The sequence below is a fragment of the Cuculus canorus genome, chromosome 23, assembly GCF_017976375.1.
Source record: "Cuculus canorus isolate bCucCan1 chromosome 23, bCucCan1.pri, whole genome shotgun sequence".
NCBI classification, from domain to species: Eukaryota; Metazoa; Chordata; class Aves; order Cuculiformes; family Cuculidae; genus Cuculus; species Cuculus canorus.
This window is the reverse complement of record NC_071423.1, coordinates 6,260,719-6,278,957: the sequence shown is the minus strand read 5'-3', so window position 1 is coordinate 6,278,957 and position 18,239 is coordinate 6,260,719. Positions and strand designations below refer to the sequence as shown.

The following is an 18,239-nucleotide window of genomic DNA, read 5'->3' as shown; positions in this document are numbered from 1 at the left end:
GGTGTGAAGAGATGTAAAGCCATATTTTGGCAACTAAGTGCGTGTCCTGGTCGTTTGAGCTGCTGGCTTCTTGAGCTGCGGCAAAACCAGCGGCATGTGCTCAGCATCGTTGAGAGTTATTAGAAGGCGAGGTGATTTTATGGTCTCTTTCTTTGATAGATGGAACTGGATGATCTTTATGGTCTCTTCCAACTCAAACTATTCCATGATGCCTCTGTGCAGCAGAGCATCCTGGCTCGGGTACCATGAAGAGGAACATTGGCCACAGGAGGGCACGTGTGCTCCACAGTGTGTGTCAGTCAGCTCCTCCTGCAAGAGCTTCTCTGTCAGAAGCACTGGAATCGCTTTCTTTACGCACAGCAGAAGCCATCGATGGTGGGTAAAGGCTGCTGTACAAAGGATGGGTTTGGGACTGCCTCTCGCCTCCTTCCTCTAGCAGGAATGTTTTCGTAACCTGAACTTCCAGGCAAACCCCAGCGCATCGTGATGTGCGGCACAAGAAAGTTTCTGCAGTTTTCTATCACAAACACAAAATCTGATTTCCTACTGGATTTTGCGCCAGCCTGGTGAGGTTTTACATGGATTAAAGTGGTCAGGAAGTCAATAAATACGTTACTACTAAAAAATCTACTTGTGATAAACTGACTGAGAATGGATCTTAGGTAATATTTTGTATAGCGTTACTTTCAACACATTGTGCTATGATAAGGGTCAGTGTTTCTGAAAGAAATGAAGCACTTATATAGTGAGACAGGAGTGAGATGTCACACGTAGCAGCTCAGGATGACACCACTTTCTATTCCAGTCGGATTACGGTGCTCGCTGACGCACCTGTCAGTCGTGGAGAAGGGTGGATGGCTGACTAACTCCTGCCGTCAGTTAGTCACTGCCAGAGCTTCTCCAGGGGATGAATAGAGCGCTGACAGCACGGTTATTACCCAGAGCTGGCGAAGTTGGTGGTGTCATCTCCAAATGTCATTCCTTAGAGGGATCTCATGAACTGCAGGCGCAGGGAGGAACGAGCATTAACTTTTCATGGAGGTCTTCAGCTCCCTTTGCAGAACAGTCATCCAACAAACTCAGCCAGCTTTCCACATGCATGAGGCAGCTTTACGTGTGAGATGGGTCCATGAAGGGAAAGCAGGAGAGAGAGGTTTGGTTTTTGTGGGAGGTGTTCCTGCCCACAGCAAGGGGTTGGAATGGATGATCTTTCAGGTCCCTTCCAACCCAAACTATTCTACGATTCGATGATTCTCACGTTCTTTCACTCAACTTGTGGCTGTGCTCTGTCCTGAGCGGCGTTTGCTCCCACTGCGCTCTGTCCAGGAAGGTCTGTGGCTGCCGCCAAGCGTGCGGCTGATCCAACAGACACGTGCTCTCTTGGACCATCAGCTTTTGGAGACGCCTCTCTTCCGCAGCAGAACCGAGCGGAGCCTCCAAGGGTCAGGGGACACCGGTGCTCCAGCGTGAGGGTTGGGGGAGAGGGACTGGCAGGAACTGGGAGAGGAAAGATTGCTGCGGGGTTGACACGAGCACGGCATTTTTGAAACGAAAGCAAACTGAAGTGCAAGCACAAAGCAGACAGGGGGGAACGGCCCCGGAAAGGAAACTCGGCATAAGAGCCCTTAATCGTTTCATGGTTACGTTGTCAGCTCTGCAGAGCCTCCAACCCTGTCATGAAAAAGGGCCCAAGGAAGCTTCCAAATCTGTTCTTCCAGGTGTGTAGGAGAAGAAATGAAAGAGGGTGGGAAAGGGAAGGGAGATGGGAAAGGAGAGAGGAAGGGGAAAGGGAGAGAGGAAGGGAAGAGTGAGAAGGTGAGGGAGGCAAGAAAAAGGAGGGAAAGGAGAAAAGGAGGGAGGGTGGAGGAGGGAAGGGAGAGATGGAAGGAGAGGGAAGGAAAAGGAGGGAAAGAAGGAGGGAAGGAAGGAGGAAAGGGAAGGACAGAAGGGAAGGACAGAAGGGAGAGAAGAGACGCAGGGAAGGGAAAAGCAGGAAAGAAAGGAGGAGAGGGAGTCTAAGGGAGGGAAGAGAGGGAGGAAAGGGAGGGAAGGAAGAGAAGGAAGGAAGAGGAATGGGAGGAGAAGAAAGGGAAGGGTGAGAAGGAAGGGAAGAGTGGGAAGAGAGGGAAAGAAGGGATGGAGGGAGAGGAAAGGGAAGGAATGGAAGGGAGGGAAGAAAGGAAGAAAGGGAAGGGAGAGAGGAAAGGGGAGGAAGGGAAGGAAAGGGGGAGAGGAAAGGGGAGGCAGGGAAGAAAAGGAGGGAAGGAAGGGAGAGAAGGAAGGGAAAGGAGGGAAGGGGGAAGAGGAAAGGGAAGGCAGAGGAGGAAGGGCAGGAAGGGCAGGGGGAAGGGGGGAGAAGGGGAAGGCGAGGAGGACGGAAGGGCAGGAGGGCGGCGATGCCCCGTTGCCATGGCGCCGCCCCCCGCCCCGTTGCCATGGCGCCGCCCCCCGCCCCGTTGCCATGGCGCCGCCCCCCGCCCCGTTGCCATGGCACCGCCCCGCCCGCCGTGACGCGCGCGCTGACGCGGGGGGGGCGGCGCGGGGCCGGAGCCGCGGGGCGATCGCGCCGCAGCATGGGGATGGGCGAGCCGCGGCCCCCGCCGCCGCCCCCCGCCAGAGTCGGCTTCTACGACATCGAGGGCACGCTGGGCAAGGGCAACTTCGCCGTGGTCAAGCTGGCCAGGCACCGCATCACCCGCAGCGAGGTGCGGGGGGGCTGGGGACGGGGGGCTGGGCTGCGGGGTGTGGGGCTCAGCTGCACGGCGTGGGGCTGGGGTGCAGTGGGGCTGGGGCGCAGGGTGTGGGGCTGGAATTGTGGGGCTGGGGTGCATGGTGTGGAGCTGGGGGTTGTGGGGCTGGAGTTGTGGGGCTGGGGTGTAGTGGGGCTGGAGTTGTGGGGCTGGGGTGCAGGGTGTGGGGCTGGAGTTGTGAGTTTGGGGTGCAGGGTGTGGGGCTGGGAGTTGTGGGGCTGGGATGTAGGGTGTAGGGCTGGGAGTTGTGGGGCTCAGCTGCATGGTGTGGAGCTGGGGATTGTGGGGCTGGAGTTGTGGGTTTGGGGTGTAGGGTGTGGGGCTGGGGGTTGTGGGGCTGGAGTTGTGGGTTTGGGGTGTAGGGTGTGGGGCTGGGGGTTGTGGGGCTGGAGTTGTGGGGCTGGGGTGCAAGGTGTGGGGCTGGGGTGCAGTGAGGCTGGGGTGCAAGGTGTGGGGCTGGAAGTTATGGGGCTCAGCTGCATGGTGTGCAGCTGGGGGTTGTGGGGCTGTGCTGCAGTGAGGCTGGAATTCTGGGGCTGGGGGTTATGGGGCTGGGGTGCAGTGGGACTGGGGTTGTGGGGCTGGGGTTATGGGGCTGCACTGCAGGATATGCCCCATATGAGGAGCTGGGGCTGATCTGCAGGGTGTGGGGCTGAGGTTATGGGGCTTGGGCTATGGGGCTGGGAGTTATGGGGCTGCTCTGTAGGCTGGGGGGTTGGGGTTATGGGGCTGGAATTATGGGGCTCAGCTGCATGGTGTGGGGCTGGGGGGTATGAGGCTGTGCTGCAGTGGGGCTGAGGGGCTGGGGGGGGCTGGGCTGCAGGCTGTGGGGCTGGGGTTGGGGGGCTGGGGTTGTGGGGCTCTGCACGGGAGCTGGGGTTGGGGTTATGGGGCTGCACTGCAGGCTGGGGGGGGCGCAGCTGGGGTTAAGGTTATGGGGCTGCGCCGCAGGCTGTGGGGCAGGGGTTATGAGGTTGAGGTTATGGGGCTGTGCTGCAGGCTGTGGGGCGGGGGGGCAGCTGAGGTTATGGGGCTGCATTGCAGGCTGTGGGGCAGGGGGGCAGCTGAGGTTATGGGAGGGCTGGGGTTGGGATTCTCTGCACCGAAGGCTGTGCAGTGGGGGGGTTGGGGTTATGGGGCTGTGCTGCAGGCTGTGGGGTGCAGAGGGTGAGGTTATGGGGCTCTGTTTGGGAGCTGGGGCGTCAGAGGGAGCTGGGTTGGGGTTATGGGGCTCTGTTGAGGAGCTGGGGGGTCAGAGGGAGCTGGGATTGGGGTTGTGGGGCTGTGCTGTGGGGCAAGGCAGGGGCAGCTGCTCTCAGAACTGGAGGTGGCTGGGGGGGGTGGCTGGAGTTGAGGTTATGGGGCTCTGCTAGGAGGTGGCTTTTTGGGGGGGCTCTTTGTGAAAGGGGGGGCAGCTGCCTCTCCGGCTGCTCACCCCTCTTATCCCTTCCAGCACTGGAGCCCCTGCCTTGAGGGGACCCAAGGGGGATATTTGATGTACTTGAAGTGTTGGGCTGCAGGAGTCCTGCCTGCCCTTTCCCTTTCCCGTCCATCCCGCTGCCCCCTTTCCTGTCCATCCATCTGCCCCCTTTCCCGTCCATCCCGCTGCCCCCTTCCCAGCGAGGATGCTCGGGTCGGGAGGATGCAGAAGGTTCATGCTCAGCCCGTGAGCAGAGCGCTGGGTAGCGATAACTTTGTGCTCACAGGGATGGTTTGATCTGTCTGCTGCGCTTGCTTTCAGGTCTCAAGTGTTTTACAGTTCCCTGACCTGGCTGATGTTTGCAGATGAGCAGCTCTTCTCCCTCTTTAATCTGTTTTAGTAGAAGAACTTGTGTGTGTGTGCGTGTGTGTCCTGAACTCTTCACTGCCCGTTAGCCAAATTCGACCATTTTTAGTCTCTTTGTTTCACCCTCCCAGTGCATTACCTGATGATTAATATCTCACTCTTTACCTAAACCAGAAACAATTGCCAGTCTGCGTGGGTAAAACGTAGTCACGTTCACTCGTTAAGAACAGGTATCTGTAAGATTAATGGCTTTGAAGGATCAGTTTCCCCTTACATCTTCTTCTCGGGGAGCTTTAGTCGCTACACCTAGAGGGAAGCGTTTTGTAAGGCTCTGTTACGGTTACTTTCATCGCTTACCGAAGAAGAGCCCATTGTGCTGCTCCCTACCAGGCACGAGTAAGTAAAATATTGTCCAAAGGACAAGGTGAAAAACCAAAAAGACCTGGAATTATTCAGTTACCCTGGTCTTATATGGGGAAAATCCTTCCTTACAGGAATGAAGAATGCCCTTTGTTTGGACTTCAGAATGCTAACACGGTTCTGGCCGTGCAGGGACCCATGAGCTTTGCATCCCAGCTACTAAAAGAAATTTTGTCTTAGCTCTCAAGTTTCACGAGGAACCGTTAATTATTTTTACACTTCTTCCCTGCCAAGCAAAGACTTTGCGGTGTCGGTGTGCTCTTCCCAAGCTGCCGTTCGCTTTTTAGTTCTCATTGCTTTGCCTTTGTGATGGGGAGGAAAACTTTAATCTTGGTTTACTTTTTTGCTTTAGGAAGCTTATTTGTTTCGCGTTGTTCAAAATAGCGAAGGTTACAGAAAACTTAGAGCTTGGCAGTGATTTTTCCATCTGTATCCTAAGAAACGGCTGAATTCTAGTGCATCCTAATTCAGTCTCGAATTTTGTAACCGGCTTTCCTCTCCTGAGGAGTCTCGTGTCCAGTCTGAAGCTGTTCTGTGTGTTTTTTTGCAGCACTTTTGCCCGTGTTGGAGATATGTGTCAAGGTCTTTCATTTTCCAGTACAGCTGTGCTGACTTTCTGCAGTCGGGGCTGCAGGAATGTTTATCTGGGACTGAACTGCTGAGTTAGTTGCTGGAAGTACTTCTGTGGTCTTTGAGGAAGAGGAACCCTATTACGATCACTTCTAGCGATGGCGAGGGGAATAATTATAGCCAAATCCGACTTTGAATAAGCACTTCAGGTCTGGACCACCTCACTTGGTTTGGGGTTAGTTTGCTCTGCACGTGAAGTGGAAGTCCTGCTGTTCGTGTTTCTACGCAGAAGGCTGCTTGTAGTTCAAGCTTCTTCTAAAGCATTGTTTCAATTTCTTGAGTTGCTAATTTCTCGCATTCATCTGGGCCTTTACGAAGGTTCCCACAACAGAATATTCAGGTTATTAGGTTCTGGAAAGGCTGTGCCTGTGTACCACTGGGTCTGCGCTGCGGTCAAGGTTTGCTCAGAAAACCCTTCTAAAAATGACTGTTCCCCTGTCTCGGTTTCTCCTGAATCTCCCTATCTGAACCTTTTACGTTGAGAACCTGTTCGTTCTTGGTCTTCTTTAACATCGGTACTTTGAAATTGTATTTTATGGCTATAAAAATATTTGCCCTTTACATAACTTGACTAGCTAAAACCTGTCAAATTAAAGAAAGATGGGATCGTATTACCTTGAAAGGTCAGCACTTACGGATTATGTATAGGATCCACCCTTTTTATGGAAAACCTATGTATTGGAATGTAAAATTGTAACTTAACACACAATTGCCATAAATCTAAGTATAGGTCAAACCAGTCCTGGGGCAGAAAGTGCAGGTAAGGAAAGATGTAGATGATGTGTGCAAACAAACTTGGGAATATTGACTTGACCTCTAATACAACACTAAAACTCTGTGGTAGATAGTCTAACAGCAAAAAGCGTGAAAATTGGGGAAAATGGGGGGGGATTGATATGTGTTTGTGTAATAGAGTCCGAGCGTGACCCTCTGGAGTCCACCCAGGGCGCCCTGGAGGGGCTGCGTGGTCGTGTGTCGCTCGGCCGGGCTGTTGTTTGTGTGTTTGTTGCCATGTAAGTTAGTGACACGTGCTTTCCTGCGGGGCTGATTTATCCTGCTGCCGAGAAATCCTGTGATCTTAGTGTAACTTCTGCTAGAGGCATGCACTGATAAGTTTTTTCCTCTAAAGGATGAGACTAAGAAAAGGGAACAAGAGTCTCTGGAAGCATAAAGTTGAAGAAGATGGATATTTGCTTCTAGTGAAACACAGTGACGTGTGAAATAATGAACAGTAGTGAAAAGCTCTCGGAATAGACAAAGGTATTTGAAATAAAGCAGTGCCTTTTAGGGAAGGAAAGGCTTTGTGAATAGGCTGTGTGGAAGAGTTATGCTCCCCACCCACCCCTAAAACTCAGTAACCAATATTCCCTAAGGGTTCATCATCCACAGAACGTTATTAGCCGTTCTCCTGCATTGAAAATGGAATCCCTCTGCCTAGCGTGTCCTTGGGGCTCACGGGTTTGCTTTCAGCGCTCTGGTACACTGCAGGTGGCTTGAACATCCCTCTGAAAATCACCAGCTCCTGATGCAAGATGCGATACTGGTTTAGGCGTGAAGTACATTGGTGACGGCAAGTGGAAGGGAATGATACAAGTGGAGCTGGCAGTTCCCTGTGCTGTTGCACACAGTTTGGGGTACTGAGTCATTCAATGGGAAAATGACACTATTGCCAAAAGAAAAACACCTTCAGGGTGCTGATTTAACAGTTTGCAGCTGTGGGCTCTCCAGGTCTGTGCAAGAGAAGAGGAGGAATGGGTATCTGAGGAAGAGGGTGGAAGCTCACAGGTAGATGGGGTTGGGTATAATGTGCTGCACGTGAAGGGAGGTCAATGCTAGTGTGAGTCCATGATATCCAGACGCTTGGCTGTTGTGAATTGGAGTTGCTCCAGATTGCAGGAAGTTGTGTTTGTTGATTTTAATGCAGTTTTATCTACTTTTAGGATGTACTGGGTTAAAAATTCAAGTCTATACCTGCTTGAAACCATAAAAAGGTGACATGGACCAACCTCTCTTTGTGTGTTAATTTCATAGAATCATAGAATGGTTTGGGTTGGAAGGGACCTCAAAGCCCGTCCAGTCCCACCCCCTGCCATGGGCAGGGACACCTCCCACTGGATCAGGGGCTCCGAGCCCCATCCAACCTGGCCTGGAAGCCCTCCAGGGATGGGGCAGCCCCCACTGCTCTGGGCACCCTGGGCCAGGGCCTCCCCACCCTCACAGCAGAACGTTTCTTCCCAAGATCCCATTTCAACCTCTCCTCTTTCAGCTTCAAACCGTTCCCCCTTGTCCTATCCCTGCACCCCCTGATAAAGAGCCCCTCCCCAGCTTTCCTGTAGACTGAGAATTCATTTCTGTGTGCAGTCACTCTGCACTGTCTTCAAAAGATTAGAGTGATGTTCCAACATCTCTGCAAGATGCTGGAGGTTGTTAGCAAGCTGTATATTCGGGAACAAAACGCACTTTTCAGATAGGAAACTGCTCCTTGAAGCAGCTTCTCTACCTCTAAGAATTGCTTCCCTCTTTCCTGTAATCATGACACAGCGGAGATGATGGACAAAAGTGAGCTGTTGCTGTTGAATGCGCTCTTCCTTCTTGCAGTGTTATGAAAAAGTGGCTGGATGTTAAGTATTTCCAAGTGGTTTTTCTCTAAATCTTCTATGGCCCTGGCAGGATGTGTGAAAAGTGAAGATTCCGAATAGAGGAGAATGCACATCTGCATTTGACTGTAGAAGCAGCGGTGGCAGCTGCTGCTGTGCTCCTTCTCCTGTGGCAGCCTGCCGCTGCGTGCACGTATGTAACATAAACATGGGGAGTTGGACAAAGGCTCCAAGTAGCAGAGTCTTTTCCTTCAATTAAGCACACGCTTCTACTCTCCGTTGAAACCAAACTCCTTGATAGGACCAAACTCCTTGATAGGACCAAACTCCTTGATAGGACCAAATAACATCATAAGAGAAAATAGGATTTGATGTGATGTAGTGGGTTTTTTTTTAAACTGAAAAGCTATTTAAACTGGAAATATAGCTTATTCTTTGGTTTCCTCTTGCATCTCAAATAAGATATTCTTGATTAGTGGAGACCTGTGCTTAGAATTGTTTCAGACAGCTGAGAGACTGAATTAACGTAACACACACATGCTTTCATGACTATATTAGAGATAGCTGTCAATATTTTCCTCTTCTATGCTCAGACCTCAGCTCTTCTCTTTGAAGTTCTGTGTAGCTTCATTTTTATTAGCTTTTCTGTACCGCACGCATTTCCTTTGTGCATGAGTAAACAGGAGAAAGTTACTGCCTGATTTTTTTTTGCTTGCACTTGGAGAGCTTGATAAACCACCTACCTACGGGCAGAAAATGCACAGTGACTGCAGGGTGAAGTGAAGTGAACCAGAGCTGAGAGAGGAGGCAGCCTGAGGAGCTGCGAGTGATGCAAGTTTTAGGTAAAGGTTTTATACTGTGATGCCTTTGTGAAAGAAGGAGGTGAAGAAAAGCTGCTGTAAATACTCAAGTTACTGAGAGGCTGATGCTGTCTGTGTAAATTGCTGTTCTAATTAGATTGCCGTTATACTTTAAATGCCAAAAACATTCAGCAGGGTTGGGGTTTTTTTTTGTGCATTACTCTAAATTGATGAAGGAAGCGTTCAAACTTCCCTGAACACCTGATCTATCCAAGACTTGGAGATACCTCGCTGCTTGACTGAAAGATGTGTTACCATTTTGTGATGGGAATACAAGATCGCTATGGATTAATCTTTTAGTTGGTTTGTAAATAAGGAACGTTGGGCTCCATTCCTCTTAAATCTGGAGGTCACCCAAATACTGGGCATAAACTGGGGCAGATGTGGAGAGGGAAGGAGAAACCAGCTTGTGTCTGTGGTTGATTCCAGAGGGACAGAGTAAAATAAATGAGAGGAAGTGGAGAAATGTGACACGTGGGTTGTTTGTAATAAATATTTCCTGGTGTATGTTTAAGAATTTGGTCTGGCTTGAGCGGTTTAGTTTGATGACTTTGACGTTTTGTAACTTTCTAGTGAAGTGATTCCTCCTTAGCCTGATAAATTGTGTCTCCAAAAAGTAAACAATAACCAGAAATCATTTTATTAGGTGTGATTTTAAATTAGTCCAGTGAGACTTAAAGGTATGGCTTTTGTGTGGCGCTTTTTCTTTTTTTTTAGCTGCACGACTGATTGTTCTGGACCAAATAAGGAAGCAGCTCGCGGTTCTGCCTTCATAAGCAAAGGCGAGGGACCTGCCGGGAGCGTGAGCGACTCCCAGGGAGCAAAGGCAGCGCGAATCGGGCAAGGCAGGAAGCGTGCGTTTGCATAGTCCAGTCCCGTGTATGTTCCTGTCCTCCTTTTACTTGTCCCTTATTTTTAGAATCACAGAGTGATTCCAACCCCTGCCACGGGCAGGGACACCTCCCACTGGATCAGGGGCTCCAAGCTTCATCCAACCTGGCCTGGAACCCCTCCAGGGATGGGGCAGACACCACTGCTCTGGGCAACCCAGTTCACAGTGAAATGTTTCTTCCTAAGATCTCATCTCAATCTCCCCTCTTTCAGCTTCAAACCATTCCCCTCATCCTATACATATATATATATGCATATACCAAGTGTAAGACAGGAGGTTGACGTTGTGGTTTGGAGGAATAGGATGAGAGGGTAATAAATGGGAGCAGAAGCAGGTGATCCACTTGTTCTAGTTCCATGCTTTAGAGGTGGTGTCTTCATAATCAGAAGACAGAAACGGAAAGGGAGGTGTGTGATGTTTTTGGACCTGCTGCCTCCACCATCGCTGAAATTCCCGTACGATTTTCAGTGCGCGATGCAGGGTCACGTGAAAGAGGTCGGAGCAGATGCACTGTGAAACGCTGTGAGTACACACAGTGAGCAGAAGACAGCAGGGCGAAGCGTGTCCCGGGCAGATCAGGCAGCAGGATGCCGAAATTGCTGTGTGTGGATAGAAGAAAGTTGGAGAGGAGGGCAGCGCTGTCGAGGGGCTGAATGCCATTGGTGGTACTGCTTCTTCCACAGTGCCAACCGTTCTGTTTGCTTTGGAGAATGGTCTTGTTCTGCTTCAGCTGTGTAAGAGCACATCTTGGAAACAAAGACGGCTCTCCACTGATTTCAAGGCTAGATCAGTTTATTCACTCATAGGAGAATGTTATTTTTCTGGTGGTAGAGGAAGACCAGGGACTTTTGAAGAGGTTATCAAGCAAGAGCATGCTGAAATGAAGCTGATAATTAGTTAATTCTGATTTCAGGTTGCTCCATGATCAGCCTTCCTAGAGATAATGAGGTTCACCTCCTGTGGATTTCTGTCTCCTGCATAGCAGCTGTCTCCTGTAGTTCATTCGTTTGTGAAATGCAGTTATAATTGGAAGCATTTGTGTGGTGTGACTTATATTGTTTGCTTCTGCTTCAGCATTAATAATGTGATGTTTAGAGTGTAAAAATGCCATTTATATATCCAATATTCTGTAGTATTGTTATCCTTTGCATGGTTTCTATAGGAGCTATATTTTTCTTTATTCTTGGATTAGATCCTTTTTTTTTTAAGTGTCTTCTGTTTGAAATTTTTAATTTCTTAAATATGTGTAAGTTCTCTGTAACTCATATTGCTGGTATTGGCGAAAAACCAAGGTCACCAGCACCAAAATCTGTTTTCTAAACGAATTGAGATCTGTTTGTGAGGTTTGACTGACAAACATCTGTACAGAGTTTTCTCCCTGAACTGCAGATGTCCCTATGTAGTACTGTGTTAACTATAGCTAAAAGAAGCACACAATAGCTCAAACTACCATGTCTTGGTTGTGTAGAGCCAACATTTTTTTCTTTTAAAACGTCATTTTGCACTGGTGGGATTCAGCTCGGCTACCATGACTCCAGGAATAGACCCCATTTGGCTTTCTAAGAAGGTTTTTGGACTTACGACACTGCTCCCTAAAGAGTCCTCGATTGTTCCCACCGATGAGTGCTCGTTGGGGCACTGGCCTCCATCCCATGCTCTGTCTCTTCCCTTTCCTATAGAAGTCTCTTTTTCTGGCACGCCCGGTGTAGGTGATAGTCCTGCAGCCAGCTAGCACGTTTAAGGTTGTGCTGCTGTATTTTTCAGTGTGGGATGTGTATTTCTCAGCCGGAAGGCCCCCGGTTGTCTGGAGTTGCGTTATTCCCTTTGTAACGAGGATAAACTGAAAGAAAATGTTGGAGTTTTAATATTGCTTTTGCTATTTCTCTGCAGGTGGCAATAAAAATAATTGACAAATCTCAGCTGGATGCTGTGAACCTGGAGAAGATCTACAGAGAAGTGCAGATAATGAAAATGCTTGACCACCCACACATTATAAAGCTCTACCAGGTATGGTCAGTGATGTCTCTCTTCCTTTCTACCTCCCCGCTGAAGGCTGTGAATTTTAAGTTCATGATAGGGCTGAGTTGGAAATGCCCAGGGATGAGACTTTGCTCTCTGTTGGAAATCAAGGTACTACGTAAGCTGGAGCAGGATAGGAGCGTTCAGAATACTATCTCTGCAGTGAGTGCTGGCTGGGAGGCTCTGCGTGGATATAGCAGTTTTCTTGCGTAGAGTCTTGGCTCAGAGCGCAGATCGAGGAGTACTTTCAGCCTTTTTCTCTTATCTAAGGATGATAAGCCATGAGGATACGTAAATCCTAATTCTGCAGATGGGCTTGTGATGTAAGTGCACGCAGCAAGCAAGAGCTGCCTGAACACTTTATCTTGAAGAGCGTTTACTGGGAGACTGATAACTAGTTCTTTGGAGGGTTTTTTTTGTTGGAATCTTGCATTTCAGTTCCGTTGTGGATATGGACAAATCGGTATTTATACTAAAGTGAATTATAGATGTTGTGGAATTGAATACATTCCTTTATAACATAAAGCATGAATAATTATGGTACAACAATGTGTGTATACGTAAGAGAGAAACCTGCACTGCTGATAAGGCGTACAGTTGCAGGCAATGAAAGACTTTGAAGGTTTTCACTGGTGCCTTTTTTTAGTGCGCAGCTTCTGTAGTAAAATCCAGGCTTGTTTTATATTGTTTCTCTTTGGTTTCATTTTCTGTTCCTGCAAGCATATGGTAAAATGTTTGAGGCTGCTGGCATTTCTGCTTCAGTTAACTCTTGCTTTTAAGGCTTTCCTAAGAATATTTCCCTTGGGGTCTGTTAGTGTTCTATTTAACAAACAGAACGCTTTGGAGATTTTTCTCTTGCGTGTTTGAAACAAGCCCAGCTCAACAAACAAATGGGGAGTTGTGCGTTCTAAAATCAAAAGTTGTATTTAAGTTCATCTGACGATGTCTGTAAAAGCAATGTGAGCACAAGGACTCGGACCTGTGATGTTGGAGTTGCTTTACTGAACACTGAGAAAGATCCCAGTTTAGACTTCTTTAGCTTTAATTGGATCTTATGGGAAGGAGATTGGTGCTTCCTTTTTAAAGTATCAGTTCACTGAGTGCAGGTGGATAACTTAGGGAGTTACATTTCTAACTAGCTTGAGTAATATCTACCACGGGTCCTCCTGAATGAATGACAAAACACGGAAATAGTAAAGGAGAGAAGAGTTGTAGTAGGGAGCAGAGTCTGAGAAGAGTTAATTTAAGTCTGGAGGTCAGCAAGACCGCTTAAAGAGGAGGGTGACTGTTATATAGTGCTTACTCTTTTGCTGTGAAGGGAGTGGCTTGTTAGAAATGCACGTTGTAGATAGTTAAGTAAAATAACCTTAACTCAAATTGTCTAACTAGTTTATTTGTATCATGTGCCTGTCACTGTTTTGTGTCCATACTACAAGTTTGAGTTGTCTCACGTCAAGGAACTACTGATTGGCAGAGTTGGGTAATGAAGCTAGCAATCTTGGCTTAAGTATGGTTCTGTATCTATGTAATCCGCAGGCTGTTGCAGCTTCCTGTCTCCAAATGTTGGTTTAAAACAGTCTTTCCAAACTGTTTTGCCTTCCAGACACAGACATTTCAGTCGTAATAAGCTCAGCTGTTATAGAATTAGACAAGGGTGCAGGAGAGACTGCAGAACTGCTGTCCTGTTCTGTTTGCTGGCTTGGCAGGTTTTGGTGATTCTGCTGGTTTTATTAACTGCAGATCTTTCAGGATTTAACTCTTTGGAGAGGAATGATCTGAAAAAGAAGGCTTGTCCACAGACTGCTCAGACTGAGCTGATTTACTGTGATTATCAAAACAGGCCCTGAATGAGTTGTGTGTTGGAATTGTGTTATACTGAGAGAAGTCCTAAATTACTTTTATTTTGAGGGACGGGATTTTTCACCGCCGGAGTCTCTTTGGATTATGCTGTTTGTGCAGCGCATTCCTGAGAGGCTGGTTAAGCAATCGAGGAGAAGATCATTAGGAAGAAAGCTGCGAGATAACTGACTGGGCTCCCTTTCCCAACATGTGTCACAGAGGCATGGAATCTTGATTTGCTGGGTGAAATCTGTTCAAGGCCACGGACAACTGCTCATGCAGAAGTTTGGAGGTCTTCCCTTTACCCTTTCTCCCTTTGTTCCTGCTTATCTCCCTCTGTTCCTTCCAGCTCCCCATATTTTTTAACTGAGTGGTCTGTTCTTGTAATGGGAGGGTTGGGACTTAGGAGAAAGAAAGGTAGAAGATGCTTCAAGTTCGGTGTGTTTAATTTCTGTCCTCCACCAGATGATAGCTCTAGAGCTGTACTGTCCGATTGTACAATGGGATCCTGTGATGTGCTGCTTTTAGCTCAATTTTATGAGTCTTAAGACTGATGCTCATCTGTTTTTTCAGGGTTTTTTTTCCTTTCTATAATTAGAGAACTGTTAGTAACTGGGCAATATCATCCCCAGTCGGCTTTCGCAAGCACTCACCCTCAGTGTGTTAGAAAAGCTAGGCAAGGAAATTACTTTTATTACTTTTGGCTGATTCCTTAAACGGAAGTCTTTAAACCAGCTGCTGAGGATGCTGTCATTTTGTGTTAGTCACTTGTAGCTAAGAATCCCATCCACCTCCTCCTCTGAACACCGTCTTTATGAAGTATTTGAAGCTTGTTGTGCTTAGCGTGCGAATGCAACCCTTGGAATTATTGAGGTAACTTGAATAAACAAAGTGAAAGATTATGATAACTGTGTGTGCAAGCCAAAACTTTCACATCTTTACCAGAAGAGAACAATGAAAATAACTTTTGGATGTGTGTTTGATTTTTCACTTCCCACAAACAATTTCACGTGCGATTTCTCTGTCAACAGGTGATGGAGACCAAAAGCATGTTGTACCTTGTGACAGAATTTGCCAAAAACGGAGAAATTTTCGGTAAGCAAGAGAATGTTTTCACGTTCAACTTTTAATGTTAACTTCTGAAGTTTGTTTGAATTGTATTTATCTTGCCCAAGGATCCCTGTATGGCTGCATGTCCCCTTCCTTTAATTGTCAAGAAATGTGTGATAACTGCCACTGTCATTTTAGAGCTTTAGGGCAACCTATTAGAGTGTGCACTAGTGTAAGAAAAAAGGTAAAAACGACTGATGCTTCTTGAGCAGATGACACAGTTTGCTGGCCCCGTGACTCCAGTCCCAAGCAGTGATCCTTGGGCTCAGTTTTGGGGCCGGTTCTGTTCAATGTCTTTATCAGTGATCTGGACAAGGGGATAGAGTGCTCGCTCGGTGAGGTCGCAGATGACACCAAGTTGGGCAGGAGCGTTGATCTGCTGGAAGGCAGGGAGGCTCTGCAGAGGGATCTGGACAGGCTGGATCCATGGGCCGAGGCCAATGGGATGGGGTTCAACAAGGCTCAAGGACGAGTCCTGCACTTGGGCTGCAACAACCCCATATTTTGTTTAGTTTTAAGGTTTCATCTATGAAATGTTCTCAGTACTCAGTCAGGATTCTATAGCTGTTAAGTAGCATTTACGTGATTAGAAGGGTTTTTTGCTCCTGCTCTTTGTGAGAAAGTGAGGTGGTAATAGGGAAAACCAAATTAACACAAGGAAAAAAAGTATGGAACTTGAATCAGCATGGCTAAAGATTCCTGAAGTAACTTGGATGGTGACTCTTTTTGCCTTGTTATTTGTCTTGGCTTTAACGTGTATAATTTCCTGTAAAACTTCGACTTAAACTCTTAGTTCATTCTGAAGAAGCAAAGCCTTCTGGGCTCTGAGACTTCCCCTGTTTACAGATCCTTTAATGTGTGTTTTGGACACAGTTTATCAAATTCTCTTGTTCTCTCAGAAAAATAATTAAGGAATCTTTCTGGGTCCATTATCACAGACAGGATTTTTTTTCAAAAACATTTTTTTTCTGATTTATTAAGGAATGATTTCTCAGAGTGGCTTCTGTAATTAAGAATGGTTTGTTCCCCTGTTGGATGTCTGTCTTACTGTTATATATGTTTTTGGAGGAGGAGTCAGAAATGAGGTAAGGGCAGAAACATGCTAAAATTTCAGAGGGGAGAAAAAAGTGTTCTGGTTTTCCTGCAGGCTGTCGGACAGAAAGTGCACTGCAACAGTAAGAGCTGGGTAAGGAGTGATGGTTGCTGTCTCGCAGCACGTAATAACAACCGTGGTTTAAGTTGGAATGGTACCCAGGACAATGGGTTTCTTTTCCATGAATGAGTCTAGCGTGTGCTGGTAGAGTAACAGCGGAAACAGAGGAGCTGAAATATTCTCAAAGGGAAAGAGAATCTTTTCAGGTGGGATATTTTGTACACAGGAGGGACTGAGGTGTTACAGGAACCACCTTTCTTCCTTAATAACAGTTAATTTCATGAGTTTTGTGCTTTGATACCTGGGCACTTGGTGGTTTTGTGTGCATTTTGGCTGCAGTAACTAAATTGGAGTTGCTGAGAGAGTTTCTCTGACGCTGTCGGTCAAAGCAGCAGGCAGAGTGAACTTGGAGGGCAGTGGAGTAGAGTTCAGCTCGCAGAGGGCGCTGGCGATTGGAGCGCAGCGGAGGTGGAGCCGCGCTGATCTTCATTTTTCACACTGGGGGGCAAGGGGATGGGTTTCATGGCACCAGAATACTTCAGTGTTCAAAGTCCCTTCTTGCTCTCTGGGCTATCTTCCCCCCCCAAGCATACCTTTAAATCCTTATCATCAAACTGGTTGTGTCATAAGCGGGATATCATGTCCAGGGCAACTTTGGTGTAACTGGGAAGAGAAAAGCAGGGTAGCATTTTAAAAACCAAAGCGCTAGAAAGATGACTCAAACTACGTGAGCTTTTCCTCCTTCCTGCTCTGATCCTCCGTTGGGCGTATTGAATTAGCAGTGTCAAGTCTAACAACGTGTGAAATAAAGTCTCTTTTTTATAACATTCATTTTCAACTAGCGCAAGTGGTGGGATGCTCTTCCGGAGTCTTCCAAGTTTCTAACACTCTGCGATGTATGATCCTGCTTTGGGGAGGATTTTGTTGTTTGTTTTCTCTTGTAAAGCCAGATGATTAGAAACGTGTGGAACTTGCTATTTCTTTAGTTAATCAGTGTCCTGATAGCATTTAAGTATCCTCTTTCGGTTTTTAATTTGGGTGACCATTGATTGCACTTGCAGAGAGGGCTTAAACAACATAAAACCCCCAAAACCAAACAGAACCTCACTCTTGGTTCGTGGCAAGGGCCTCTCATTTACATTTTTACTCAAAAGCTGGCGAGGTGGGAAAAGTATAATGAGACAGACTTGTCTGTTGGGGGTGATGTTCCTGTATGTTCGCTCTGCGGTCAGTGAGGAGTGAGCAGCCTCTCTGTCTGACCCTCCAGAGGAGCCGCCTCCTCTTCTGGAGCAGAGAGAGGTTAGATTCCCTGAGTTGAAATTGGCCTTTGTGGTCGCCCTTCTGAGTAACTCTGAGGTTTAGCGATGTACAAAATAAGAGAGTTTATACAAATCCCTTTTCTATCTTCTTCCTGAATAAGAAGCTTTAATGAACAGAGCATGCTCTCCTAGGTGGCTGTCACTAGTTGGTAACTGGTCAATGTTAGTTTAATTCCGTGTCAAGCTTTCAAGTTCACTGAGAGCAGCCTGGTATTAAACCTTATGGAGTCTTCAGCCCTGCTAAACCATCATTTTGTAGCGCTCACTGGTACTTCATGGACAGGATAATTTTTAACCCCCGCACTAACTTTCTTTGCTGCCTTCACAGCTTCAGTGAAATTTTCAACAGTGGTTTTAATTTGCCTTTTGCCAGTTCATGTCACTGCCGTCAATAATTTGTAGGCATTTCAAATACTGTTACATTTTAGATTTGGTTTTTAAACAGTTTTTTAGACTTGATAAAAGATTTGAATGAAAAAGGTTTCTGTTGTGCTTAATATTTTACAGGTCTCTGAAATTTTTAACTAGCTGTTTCCGGTAGCTTTTTAGAAGTATCTTTACAGCCAACGTCCCGTCACCCTCTTCAACGTCTCTCACCTCAAGTCTCTTAACCAGCTGAGATGCAGATTCCCTCTTGGCTAAAGTAACCACAGGGAACCTGTTCTGAAGGGCTAGATCTCTAGTTTCTCATCAGTCACTGTTTTATATTCCAAGAATCCAGACTGATGAGGAGGAAGCTGAGTATTCAGCCTAAAACCAGTGTAATTCTTCAGCAGAGGGAAAGGGAATACCCAAGCTTCCAGCGATGGTTGTTTATTCCCCCTCTTGCTCACTGTCTCACATACTACATGCACATTCTAAAAG

General features: G+C 47.2%; 1 protein-coding gene across 1 annotated transcript in view; it reads left to right on the top strand.

Moving 5' to 3' along the window:
* Positions 1–2,492: 2,492 nt before the first annotated feature.
* Positions 2,493–18,239, top strand: part of SIK2 (salt inducible kinase 2) — a 47,776-nt gene continuing 32,029 nt past the window's right edge. Inside the window, exons 1-3 of the mRNA XM_054087211.1 lie at positions 2,493–2,705; positions 11,826–11,942; positions 14,825–14,888. Of these exons, the coding sequence (XP_053943186.1) occupies positions 2,574–2,705; positions 11,826–11,942; positions 14,825–14,888 (313 nt within the window). The 5' untranslated portion in view covers positions 2,493–2,573. The remainder of the gene's footprint in view (positions 2,706–11,825; positions 11,943–14,824; positions 14,889–18,239) is intronic.